The sequence below is a fragment of the Argiope bruennichi genome, chromosome 10, assembly GCF_947563725.1.
Source record: "Argiope bruennichi chromosome 10, qqArgBrue1.1, whole genome shotgun sequence".
Taxonomy (NCBI): Eukaryota; Metazoa; Arthropoda; class Arachnida; order Araneae; family Araneidae; genus Argiope; species Argiope bruennichi.
In genome coordinates, this window is record NC_079160.1 from 104,180,292 (window position 1) to 104,194,416 (window position 14,125).

Genomic DNA, 14,125 nt, shown 5'->3' on the forward strand with positions numbered 1-14,125 from the left:
AAAAAAATTTCTAGTAAATACCGAAAGAACGGTATTTAAACTTGTGAATATCGGTATTACAAAATTGTATAAATGGCTCAAAATACCGGTATTTCGTATACCGGTATTGCAATCTCTAGTTCGAGGCCAGGATGATTATTTAAACTTTTCGAATGTGAATCTGTTTATTGTCCAGTATTTTCTAATTCGACATTTCTATAACTAAAAACGCGTTCAGCTGTAAAAATGTTAAAAAAATATTTTGGGTACAATTCTTGGCGCAATTTTACCAAAAAGCGCCAAGAAAAAATTACGTCAATTTGGCGATTTCAATCGTCAAACTATATCGATGTGATTCGCACGTTCAAAATTTTTTTATAATAAATAATAATGCACTTCAGTATGTTTTTATTATTTGGCGAAATTTTTTCTTCGCGCTTTTTTATAACCGTTTAAATCGAATTGTACCATGTTTTCTAAGATGCGGTATGCATTGCCTTTTGAAAAAATAATATGGATAAAAAAATGAATTATCAAACAATAGACAAAGTGATCTAAACAATCATAAGTGAACAATTGTTTTTTCAAAAGAATTAGATTTTGAAATTTTGTCACTTGATGCAACTATAAAACTTTTATATGAACTGATAGGGATCTTAATCCCTTCAGATAATTGAGAACCGATAAAAGTGAATATACTTTAATTCCTGATTTTTTTTTCCCTTCTTTTCGATTATTTTTATTGTTTTTCAAAATTGTTTAAGAGAAATTATAAAAATAAGAACGCAAGTATTAGAAATTATAAAACTTTGTCTATATGAACTGATAGGGATCTTAATCCCTTCAGATAATTGAGAACTGATAAAAGTGAATATACTTTAATTCCTGATTTTTTTTCCCTTCTTTTCGATTATTTTTATTGTTTTTCAAAATTGTTTAAGAGAAATTATAAAAATAAGATCACAAGTATTAGAAATAGTGTTTATACAAAACCCGACTTTTGAAAAAACTGGTTTTCAAATTCAATATTTCCAAAAAAACGGTTTTAGTCGGTTTTCGAATTTTTGTCAAAAAAAAAAAGGAAAAATATTTTATTTAATTTATATAAAATAACAAAAAACAAAATCAATATCAAATTCAAAATATTAAAAAAAATATTAAGAATTACATATACATATTACTTACGCAAAATAATGAAAACTCAAACAAAAATATCAAATAATGTTATTTTCACTAATTTTAATTTCTTCTAAGAAAATAGGATTTTAAAAAACATAAAATATCCGCTGAACGGTGGCTAAGTCTTGTTCTTATTTTGGACATAATATTGCCTGAAATAGAAAATACTCGTTCACTAGCTACTAAACTTGATTTTATAGTTAGTTTTCATGGCATCAAATAACAAATCTATTTTTATTTTTATTATTTATTATTATTATTATTATTATTATTTGTTCTTTTATTCGTTACCTCAAATAATAAAAATTCAGCTTTTAGTGTCTTTGGAGTTGTAAGTTTTTCTTCAGGGTCTTCAAGAAACTTATGAATTGATTTTCTAAGGCTTCTTTCAAAAAAGCATTAATTACTCTGACGAGTAGTTTCTTCGATTTACTCTTCATGAGAATCGTTTTCCACGTAAGAATTTGGAAATATTCTAGAGAATATCTTTCCAGATAACTTAATAATTTCGGTTTTTGAAGCTAAAGAAAGTATAGTAGAAGTACATTAAGTACAGTACAGTTTCTTCGCTGAACTAGAAATGTTTTGTAGATTATGCTAATACAGCAAAAGATTTGTTAATTCTACTTGTCTTCTTTCTTGAATTCGTTATTCTAAAGCATATAATAATTTCAAACTTATTTCAGTGTTTATATTTTTTAGTTCATTTAACAGAAATTCAAATATACCTTCACTGGTTAATTAATTGGCATCTCCTCGCCCTAAGCCTTCAGCTGCTAGACAAATCGGTCTCAATCAATAAAATTCTTTTTTTTTTTTTTTTTTTTGTAGAAGAGGAATATCCAGGTGTCACGGAAAACTTTTTTTTTTTAATTTAAAAATAGATGTTCAAATGTGCCAAATTCACTTTCAAAAAAAAAAAAAACACGTTTTTTTTTTGTTTTTTTTTTTTTAAACCGGGTTTGAAAAACCGTCAAACTCTAAAGTCAAATGCGAATTTAGTCATTTGCTACCTTAGACAGGGAATACAATGTTTCTCGCCTCAACACATTTTCGACTTAATTAAAATATTTATAGTTTATTTATTTATTTGTTCTAGTGTAGATTTGGTTGGCAACAAATTTCGGCGATGAAGCACTACTTCTGGTTTCCATAATGTTTTGTTTTCATTGACGTTACTGTTGGATTACCGACAGAAAATTTTTACCCTTGTTGCCGATCTTGGCGTCAAAAAAAATCGCCAAAAAAAATCAAGAGGCACCCAATTGTAAACTTTTACCAGTTTTTTATTTCAGTAACTTGTGTTTTGGCTGCTGGGTTAAGCAACGTAACAAGATGCAGTTATAAACTACTAACGTTAACAATATTTTACTATAACTAACGCAAAAAATCAATTGCGAAATATTTTTTTTTCAGCTCCCCAATATTTTTTCTTTATAATCTCTTGAATAACAAACAAAAAGCTATTGCCACCATAAAAAGAAAATTGAAAAAAACTTTTTCAAATAGCAAAATAAATCTACAATTGTTATATTTTATTCTATTACAGTTGCATATTTTATACTTATTTATATATCCCATGAATAAAAGGCAACCACGTTTATACCCAATATTATTTAAATAGATTATATATTAAATATAGCACTGGGTGAACGGAATGAAACAGTCCAGTACCTGAATAATTAACAATACTTGACAAATTACTGAGTATTGTTGGTACTGGTGCTCATATGCTACAATTCATATAATTCGTATTTATAGAGATTTCTATCAACATTCATAGTTTCTTACAAAATTATTTACTTGATAATTAGCTTATTAATACTTTTTCTACCCAAAAATACAAGAAAATCTAGGCAGATGTCAAATCTGCGTAGTTAGAAATACGCCTTTGTACCAAATAACATTTCAAACATGTATTATTATTAAATTACAAGAGGATTCACAGAAGTAACCGATTTTCGCTTATTCGTTTGTGTTTTTCCAAACGATTCTTGAGTATTCTGAATAAAACATTTTCCCCACTTAAAGATACGAAACGTTCCGACACATTTATAGCGCCATTTTTTTTTTTTTTTTCCCCCAGATACATGTGACTTATTCAATTACATTGAAGTGTTGAAGTATATAACTGGGTTTTTATTTAGTTGATTATTTTCTTTCTTGAGTTACATAAACAAGATTACCAATAATAACAAACATCTGTAAATTTCCATATCATGAAATTTGACTAATGCCATCATTGACATTCTTTTCTGAAAAATTCTATCAAAAATACATTTTTCAAGAACTTCATTTAAAAAAACAAAACAAGGGCGTTGTCTACACAACACTTTCTTGCATATTCTCTAATAAACTTATCATGCTAAAGAACGCTATGGAATACATTAGTGTACAATAATTAATAAATATTAACTTTTCGCGTGAATTTACCATTTTTTTAATCTATCGTGTCATTCATGGCATACGTTTAATAGTGTCCAACAACCAAATTTGTGCTTTAGGCACCTTTCTCTCAACCAACTGAAACAAAATTTTGATATAAACCTGCACTTGTAGTCAAAAAAAAAAAAAAAAAAAAAAAATCCAAGACCTAATTTGGCATATTTAAGTCAATGTGTTTTTGAATTATCGCGTTTACACGTTTATAGACTGACAGACAGTCAATCCGTCGTTATTTTGGTCAAACTTTGACAAGTGTCTACACTATACATGTTAAATCTATGTACCGAATCTTATCTATTTAGCTCTCTTAATTCTGTAATTATCATGTTAACTAACTTATATTCGAACAGCTACAGACTTCCTCTGAACACAATTTACTCAACTTTGATAGAAATCTGCAAATTTGTCCTAAAAACCGTATACCAAATTTCAAACATCCAGCTCAAAGCATTTTGGAGTTAACATTGTAGCAATCTGACATTTTCCAAAACTGTGTTTTTCGATTTCAGGGATTTCTAAAACGTGGCGATTCGTCAAAATCTACGAGTTCGAATTTTTTGACAAATACTATACTTTCTCTATGCTACGTATACAAGAAAGTAAATAATAATAATAATAATAATAAACAGTTCGACTTTCTGATATTAGCTTCGTTAACAAGTCTCAATACACAGAATTTTTTTAAAAAATTGAGATTCTACTATTCTCCGAAACAATGATTTAGGTATAAATGTTAAGTTGTAAAAATGCTTTTATTTTCCAATATATTTATTTCGATCGATTAAATAAATTTTTAATTAAAAGAAGTATAAAATTTAGATTTGTACCTTGTTCTGCCACTCAAAGTTTAGTAAAGTTTTTTTTTTTTTTAATCGTTTGAATTCAGTTGATATTCTTCAATTGATAGAGATTTCATGCATTAGAATATTTTATACAAAAATAATTTTTACTTAAAAATATTCGATGTGAAATAAAGGACAACAAACACGACCCATTTTTTTTATCAAAAACAAAATTTTTTATTAAAATTTTTATTTTCTAAAAGAGATGAAGTAGCATCTAGCTGGAGAAAAGCAAAGCATTCTTTGCAATGATTAGGGCCTGTATGATGTTCATCATAATTTTAGTTACATTTAAAGCATTTCTATAATACTATACAAATTATTTACCTACAATATGTACAGCAGATGAAGATTAGATAGGGAAGCACACATTAAAAACCATTTAACAGTAATCTCCCCTATTGCAAGTAATGATACACCAGACCACTATACAACCTGCCTTCACATAAAACCTCTGTTTTGTAGGTAGAAAAGTTTTGGTCCAATAAGTGTTGTTTTGCCACTTGTCAAAGTAACACATGCAAAACATTAATACATGATATGTTGCACACAAATGCTAAAATCATACAGAGCAAAAAAAAAAAAAAAGCAAATAACAAAAAGACATTTAATAGAAACCCTGAGTTTCACCTCCACTAGATGTTACTAATACAAAATGGTACACATTTTACTTTTTGTATAACCAAGGATAGGAAACGAAAAAATATTTTTTATTGCACAAAAAAAAATGTAAAAATAGTAGAACTAAAATTTAAAGAAAGATTTTAGTTTGATATTTATCAACAGAAAATACAATGATTAGATATTTATTTTTATTGATAAACTGAAACATACTAATTAAAACAATTCATAATGCAAGAATTTTGCATTGGAATGGAAGTAACAAAATCAGAGTTACTGAAAAAAAAAAATAGACAACTAAATATAGATAAAACATAACTTACAATATTCAAACAAAAACAAATCATCAAGCAGCTTTCTTAAAACCTTTTTAACTGTAAATACCCAGGGATTACAAGAAAGCTTTAAAAAAGCATATTTTCTTTAAAAATAATTTAAAATAACCAGAGATTTAATTAAAAATAATTAGAGATATAAGAAGCCTTTAAAAAATAGCATATTTTTAAAATCATTTTTAACTGAAAATAAGCAGGATAGTAAAAAGTTTTTTAAAAATGCAATTAAGATTCTAAACAGAAGGAAACTAGCTTTTTAACAGAAAATAATTATGGTGGCAAAAGGCCTTTAATAAAATTGACACGATTCAAGACTTAACAGCACCACAAGAGCAAAAAAATATCAACCATATCATTCCCTTATAAAACAGCTAGGTCCATACAGAAAACTTATCAATCTATTTATACTATTCTTAATGATATGATTTAAAAGAGTTAATACAGAAAGAGTTTTAAAAATGACCGAAAATGAAATGCTCAGCATAGCACCATCCTTTTGTGCGACTGTGTGTGCGTGATTATTTGTTATTCTCCAGTGCTTTGCTTTTTTTAAAAAAACTTAACATGAGTGAAATTGAATTTTTTTTCCTCCCTAGTACAATCTAAAATAAAAGTAACCTTTTCTTGGGGAAGAGAATGAAGTTTGTTCTCTAATCATTAAAAAAAATGCAAATTAAAAAAAAATCTTTAATAATATATATAATTTTTCATCTTCCAACACAATTTAAATAAATAACTATTTTATTCTATAGGACCAAAATACTCAAACTGATCTTAATTACTTGGTCAGTTAATTATAAGGTACAAAATGCCACTTTTGATCATACCATAGCACATTTAGTTATCAAAATAAGGTGTAACATGGCCAAAGACATACAGTGTCAGATTCCATGTCTACTGCTCTCCTTAAAAATGTCCACTTTTTCAGAACATCTCGATTTATAAAAATGGATTATTGTTTAGTTTAAGAAGCTTTCGTTGGATAGATAAACAAATAATAATTTGGATAGTTAAATTTCAAAAAATCCAAATCAATTTAACTGAAATCCCTATAATCAATTTTAAGCCAACTCCCTGTAATTTCTGCATATAAAATCAATAAATTAGTCATAATTAGAATGTTTTTTCCACAACAGTGGTGACTGACGAATATATACATTGAACATAAAGAAAAATATCAGCTAAAATAATTAAGACTTAATTTAATAAATAAAACAGATTTAAATAATTTTCAAGCTTTTTTTTTTAAGTGTAAAAAATACTTCATTCTCTCCCCCCAATAAAGAACAGTAATTGTACAGAACTGTATAAAAATTTACATTAGAAAAATTCTTTCCATTTTTTTTATTCAAAAATGCATTATAAAAATTTTTCTAAATGAATCAAATTAATCCATCTTTAAACTTTCAACAACATTAGCAGATCATATCATGGATACATTATCATAGTAAAAACAATAATAACTTCACTAAGACAAGTGGCAAAAATCCATTCGCCTCAATTACGAAACATATTTTGCATTCACATTGCAATACAGACAAAAGTACTTACATTTTTTTTAAAAAATTAAGTACAGCATGAAGATTGTCAAAATTAAGTATTTGTATGAATTTGTTCGCATTTATACATCGTTCTCAAAATCAATGCCAGGAATTTAAAAGCACTGCATGAAACTAGCCTAAATGGCCTATCAGAAGTTATTTAAAATGGGCTCTAGCATTTATACATGAATCACATAAATCAAAATGTTGATTCATTTCAGAAATGAGTCCAATCATATTTTACAATAGACTTTGTTTCACTACAACTCTCAATATAACAATTAATTTAATGGTAATTGATTTTGTTTTCATCATAGTTCTCAACATAACAATAATTTCAAAGAGTATCAGTTACATTTGAAACTGCTGTATAAAAGTGCGGAAGTATATAAAAACAGCAACCTGATGAAAGAAACTACTAACAACGCAAAAAAGATTACATAGACAAATCAATGGTGGATATGCGAGTAGGTAATAATTCCATCAAATAATAAAGGTTGCACAGTAACGGCAAATTCAAATGAAAAACAATATTATTTATGCTTTTTAAATGCTAAAATTTTATTATCAAAACAATTATTGTAAAAAAATTTTTAAATACACAAAGAAAAAAATTTACAAGGAAAATATAAATTTTATTTTTATAAATGATAATTAATGAATTATTTCATTATAAAATTACTCTACTTCATTCATTATAGTTTGAAATGATTAAAAGTTAATCCTATTATATTTGCTATTTTATGCTAATAAAATATAACTTAATGATTGTTTCAGTAAATTATCTTATAATAGTTAAATACTTCATTTGTTCTGATTAACTGAATAGCAATAATTAATAAACCATCAAATGACAAAAATGCCAATTCTATGAAATTACTATATTGAGAGTTCACCTGCAATATATCTTAGAACATCATTGCAATAAAATATATTACAGTTACGAATTTTTAAAAATAAATAACAAAAAGAATATTCTTTTATTTGTAGGATCTTTAAAATCATAATTATTCACATTGTTTAATTTGCACTTTTCTTTATCTAATTAAAAAAAACTAGACAAATATGAAAAATTATTATACACATTTTTACACACTGCTTAAAATCTACAATAATTATTGTCATCAAAATAAAATATTTACGAGTGCTCTTGCTATTAAGAAAGTGCATGTACCCTATAACAGCTAGAAACGCAAAAGACTCGCGCAGACAATGCACCGAGATCCCCAGCAGGTTTTTGATTCCATTTTTGCAGATGTACACACAATAAATATGGACAACAAGAGGGTAAAGATAGAACATGGCAGTAAAACACATATTAGTATATGTGTATAAAGAACACTTCAAAATACACCAAGTTTGTTTGCTTTTTTTTCTAAACTCATAGCGCATATAATACATGAAAGTTGACACCAGCGTTCTACTCAGCAAGTATCTACAAGCTGAACAAAACGGGTTATCTATAACTTCCGAAAATCCCATCAAAAAAAAGTATTTGAAGGATGAAATAACACTTGCATATAACATGAATGATGGAAATGCAATATGCTGGCTAGCCTTAAATTGGTTGATGAAGATGGATTCAAGTCACAGCATTTACAGTCGATTCAACAGTTTCCTTTTTTTTTTTTTTTTTTCTCTTTTTGGCAAAGAACAATTAACAGTGTCCAAAGACAACAATGTGTGCTCTTTAATACTTGTATGAAAAAAAAGAATACTGTTATAAGAAGTCCTCTAGATAATGAATTTACAGTTTATGTAGTTTTCTTTGTTTTGTTTCTCAATTTTTTTTCACTGTCCTATAATACACAAAACTGTATGCCCAATGACTCATGAGGAGTTTAAAACACAAGCAGTGACTGTCATAATACAGAGAATAACTGGCCTAAGATAAGAAGTCAATAGCCCTATACAGTTTGAGTAAATCCTTAAGTAGTCTGTAAGACATGTTTGGACTAAGTTTCAAACAGTGCCAGTAGATCATCATTATTGTTATTTGTGGATGAGGTAGTAACACTGCTGGTAACGGTTGTCAAAGTTGAACTAACAGCTGTCACACCACAATTATTGTTCCCAGTGTTTTGACCTCCAAGGTCAGGTGGGTCAAGATAAGACAGTAGTTCCAATGGATCCACACTTTCAGGCAACAACTATAAAACAAAAATAATAATAATTAGAATACTACAATTTTGTTTATACTGTTATGATAGTTTTCATTAAAAATTAAGTCAACATCTGTTACAGGCGATTTTGTAAAGATATCAGATCTATCTTTAAATTATCTTTGTTTTAGTAAATTTTATTGTGTCATCAATTGTAGACAATTTTATAAAGTTGTAGCTGTATTGTCTTCTATATACAATTGATTTACTTTTAGACAAATTTAATTTTTATAGAATAACAAAATTATTTGTTTCAGAAGTTTTGGAAAAAAAATATCTGTTTAAAAAGATTTGAAAAAAAAGAAAAAAAAAAAAAAGAATATTGGATAAGATAAAAAGTTTATAAATATTAATATTTAGTTGAATGGTTTACAAATTGTTGACTCATGTTTTTTTGAAAAACAAAATCATTGCAACTATTTGAACATCTGATTACATAAATAACAGAGATTGCAGAGAAAAAACAACTAATCAGAAAGAAATCACACACAATTTTGTTTTGTTTTGTTTTGTTTAAATCCTCTCAGTTTTTTAAACAAATTAGCAATTGCTGTTCGAAATATAACTTAAAATTTTCCTTATCTTTTACAGAAAGCATAAATTTGTCACAGAAATTTATCAACTAGGAAATATTCAGAATTAGAAAGGGAAATCTTTTAAATAAAAGATTAAAAAATTAACTGGGGGAAAAACCTGTAAAAATGTAATATGAATATCTCAAATGAATATTGTGATTTCAGATGAAACAGAATATCAATATTTTCTAATAATTAAATTAAAATATATTGACATCATACTATACATATAATTTAATATCATTATCAGAAATCTGGAAAAAAAAAACACCATTTAATTAGAATGTTGAAAAAAACTGAACAGTCATGGAATTAAAATGGTTTATTATCCCTAAAACATACCCAAGAACAATTTCTATTACTTTTTCATTCAAAAAAAAAAAAAAAAAAAAAATGTGGAACATCATTTAAAATCTAGATTTATTCTTATTTCAGTGCATTTTTCTTTTGAAAAAAATTATTAACTCATCTTTAACTTCTTTGGAATTATATTTTAAGATAGATAAATTGTACTTTTTGATATGCAATCTAAACTTAGAAATTGGAACACTTCTCTCATAGAATTTTAAGAAAATTTAAAAATGAATTTAAAAAACTTTATATTTGAGTCAAAGAAGAAAATGAATAAAGTTGTTCAACCACTTAAAAAGGTCAAAATTTTCAAAAGTGATTTTTTTTAAAATTCTAATTAGATTTTCTGTTTTGAACTTTTCATAAAGAATTTTAATATATTACATTTAATAATTATTGCAAAAATGGATTTCACCAAATATAGTTTATATTTTTAAAAATTTATCAGTCAAGGCAACATAAAATTTATAGTTAATTCAAATTCAATAAACATTTTAAACTTAGAAGAGAGTAAACTTTACATTTCCATAAAAAGAAATTATGTTCCTGTCACAATCAGTTTTTAATTTTTTATATTAATCAACTGTTTTAAATATATAAAGCATCTTTAATTGATGCAATAAGATTTAAAAACAACTCACCATAATATATAAAATAGAAATATGAATTTATAAATTGATTGAAATAACCACAACTAAGCCAAGAAAATGCCATATTAAAGAACATAAATGCAAAAAAAAAGCAGGAATAATAATCATGCAAAGTACCTAATATCAAATTAAATTTAAAACATGCAAATGCTAAATTGTGCAAAGAAAAACCCACTACCTTTAAAAAAAAAAAAGTAAACATAAATGAAAACATTCCAAAACCAAAATAACATGCAATGCAATTTTATACAAACAAATGAAACTTAAAGAATTATACATGACAACTTAAGTTGGCAGTAGGCAGAAACAAAATCAACAGCAAATTGATATCTTGCCAAACATTTTTCTCACTCTGCTCAAAAATTTATTCAACAGTTTTATTCTATCAAAAAAATTTTTAAAAATTAAATTTTCAATATTTTTGTCTCCATCAAACTAATGTTTAATAAAAATTACGAACTCTAAATTTTTTAACACACTACTACTAGCATTGATATCCTCTACAAAAGACTCTCCAAACTTGGTGTTCTGACACAAAGTAAAATTAATGAGGAAATATCTTTATCTACTTATATTCAGGAAATCAAAAGAAATAAACAGAATACTGATTATTAATACTTTAAATTAAATTCTGTTTAAGAATATTTTTAATTTGCAAGAATATGAATGATATCTATTGTCACCCAACTTTCCAATTTGTTTGAAAAAATTCTAAAAATTTCATAAGCCTACAGTTCCCATATCTTCTTGGAATGGTTTAGAGGCAATGAATTAAAATTAGGCAATTTATTTTTTATTGTGATTGCCACATGCCTATGCTACTGTTTTGGATTTTGAATGTGATAAACATTAGCAACAGGGGCTAAGAGCTATTATTTCAAATGTTCCCACAGATGTTGAAAAATGATTGTAAGTCAGATTCACAAAATCAAATGTGTCGCATTGATTATAACAAATTAAAAGAAACCTCTTTTATATTTGTTAAAAAAAAAGTGACTATAAAAAGGGTAATTCCATAATTTGGGATAAAAATTATACATGCATGTGGTTAATACACCAAAAATGGACATGCGAGGTGGCACATTAAATATATTACAATCATAATCAGGATTGTTTAAATGGATGTAATAATACATTGAAAGTTTGTATTTTATTTTATTTTTCCATACTGTCATCTTTAGTTGTCATTGGCAAAGCAGGTACAGAGCAAGCATAAAATAACCAAAAAAAGTAAAGAAAAGCATAGGAAAAGGTGCCGCAACCACGGAACATGCTTACATCAGTATTTATTTGATCTAACGTCTGATGCAAACTCACATTGAGTCCTTCTTGGCCTTGTGTTTCACCATTAATGACAGCAGCAGGATCAAAATTAAGATCACCAAGATCAGGAGCATGTGACAAAGATGAGTGCTCTCCATTTGATGAACCGTGAGAAGTATTTTGGCTTCCATTCTCATTATTCTGTGATGAAGCAGGAGGGACACTGGGTGGGCCTCCACCTGGAGTATGTGGAGTATGAGGAGTATGTGGTGTGTGAGGTCCATGCTGCACCACTGATTGACTTTGGGATGATGGAGTGGCAGGCTGGTTTTGATGTGGTGTGCTAGTTCGTGGGACATTGGCAGGAGGCGGATGACGGAGGGTTGAATTAGTAGTTTGATCATGAAGATTGGGGTGACCCATTTGCTGGAAGATAAAAGAGAGCTATAATAGGTTGTTTAATATGTTACATACAAAGATTAAAATTAGCTGTCGGACACATTACATGCTAAGTAAAAGGACAAATTTTCTTTCTTATTATAATACATTGCAGCATACTCTAGGAAGGGAACAAAGTAACAATGACTTAGATTGCTGAGCAGTGATCATGATTGATCTTCTGTTTAAAACTGAAATCATATCTGTAATGAATCTTATCAGTTTGTCACTTATCTGACTTCAGATAGACATTTGTTATGCTCTAGAAAGGCATGAATTGAGTGAATAAATTGGATTCTTCAGGAACCTCCTGTAAGTAATCTGCAGCAAATAATTTTCACTCAAAATTATTTTTCAGAATAATTACATTTCTAATTTTACACAAATATAAATATTTAGCATTTTGTACCAAACTGATTTCTTGTGTTCAAAAACTGAAGTAGGAGTAAATTTTTAAAAATTCTTATTAATAATAACATAATGGAGTTCTTTACAAATTTTTAACTTTATACGCACACAGCTGAATATTCTATTATTTTTACCTGTTCATGATGAATAAGAGATTTTTCCATCGCAGCAAGTGGATCAAGAGATGCAACACTTTCATTTAAATGAGTAAGAGGACTGCTAAAATCTGAAGCTTGGGAATGGAAATCAAAGCCAGAGGATGAATTCCCATAATTCACACCATTTGACATAATGGGTCCGTTTGACATAGGGCCATTTGTTAATGCTATAAAATGAAGGAAAAAAAATTATCATACTGCGAAAATCACTCACTTATTCATTCAGCATACTATACCTCCACATGTAAATATAAGATGAATAAAAAGAAATATCATAATTTTACACAGGCAAGTTTGTAAAAATTCAACGTGTGATAAGAAGATAAAAATTAAAGGAGGAAAAAGTGAAAAAAATATTATTAATTACTATGCAACTCTATGAACACAAATTAGATATTTCTTTAGATCATAATGAGTTCTATTATAAGGGTTCACATGAACTGGAACATCTTTATCTCACAATAAAGATATAAATCAAAAGTTATTTATAAAATTCTGTACAAAAATTAGCTATTTGTTTTAACACCTTTGCAAAGTAATTGGAAATAATACAATGAAATTTACGGCTGTAATGAATTAAATTACTTATTGCTACAAAAAATCTAATTCAACTTTTTTGTCACAAACAGCATAATCAATATCCTCAGAGAATAATATCAAGAAAATAAAAAATAGTAATAACTCATAAAAATTTATTCTGCCATTCTTCCAATTTTCTCACACTTATTTCAATCAGTTTTATAATTTTATTTTTACATCCCAATATATATGAAATCATATCCCGATTTTGAAATTTCCCAAAACAAACAAAATAGACTAAAATTTTGGCATAGTTTCCTTATTTTGTATGTCATATAGGAAACTAGTAACTTATAAACATATTAAAAATTTTTATCAAGTACACATAATTTCTTATGCAGTTTGCTGAACATTAAAAAATAAATAACTAAATAAAAATAATTTGTCTATGCATTCACCAGCACATGATAAAATTAAAATGAAATAAACACCAAAACTTACATTGCAAATCTGATGGTGGCAAGGCTGAATAGGGAGATGATAAACCTTGACCCATCTCCCAGGTACTGGTTGTAGGCAATGTCATGCTGCTTGGAGACATAGCCTTGAAACGTTTTGGTGCAGAACACATGTCTAAATAAATAAATAAATAAAAAATA

At 27.2% G+C, this 14,125-nt stretch overlaps 1 protein-coding gene across 7 annotated transcripts in view; it reads right to left on the bottom strand.

Moving 5' to 3' along the window:
* Nucleotides 1–4,628: 4,628 nt before the first annotated feature.
* The window catches only part of LOC129988084 (zinc finger MIZ domain-containing protein 1-like), a 213,915-nt gene continuing 204,418 nt past the window's right edge, over nt 4,629–14,125 (bottom strand). For all 7 annotated transcript variants that reach the window (XM_056096207.1, XM_056096206.1, XM_056096209.1 and 4 more), the window contains 4 exons: nt 13,968–14,099; nt 12,924–13,114; nt 11,998–12,369; nt 4,629–9,092 (listed from right to left, as the gene is read on the bottom strand). In XM_056096207.1, coding sequence (XP_055952182.1) covers nt 8,898–9,092; nt 11,998–12,369; nt 12,924–13,114; nt 13,968–14,099 — 890 coding nt within the window. In that variant the 3' untranslated portion in view covers nt 4,629–8,897. The remainder of the gene's footprint in view (nt 9,093–11,997; nt 12,370–12,923; nt 13,115–13,967; nt 14,100–14,125) is intronic.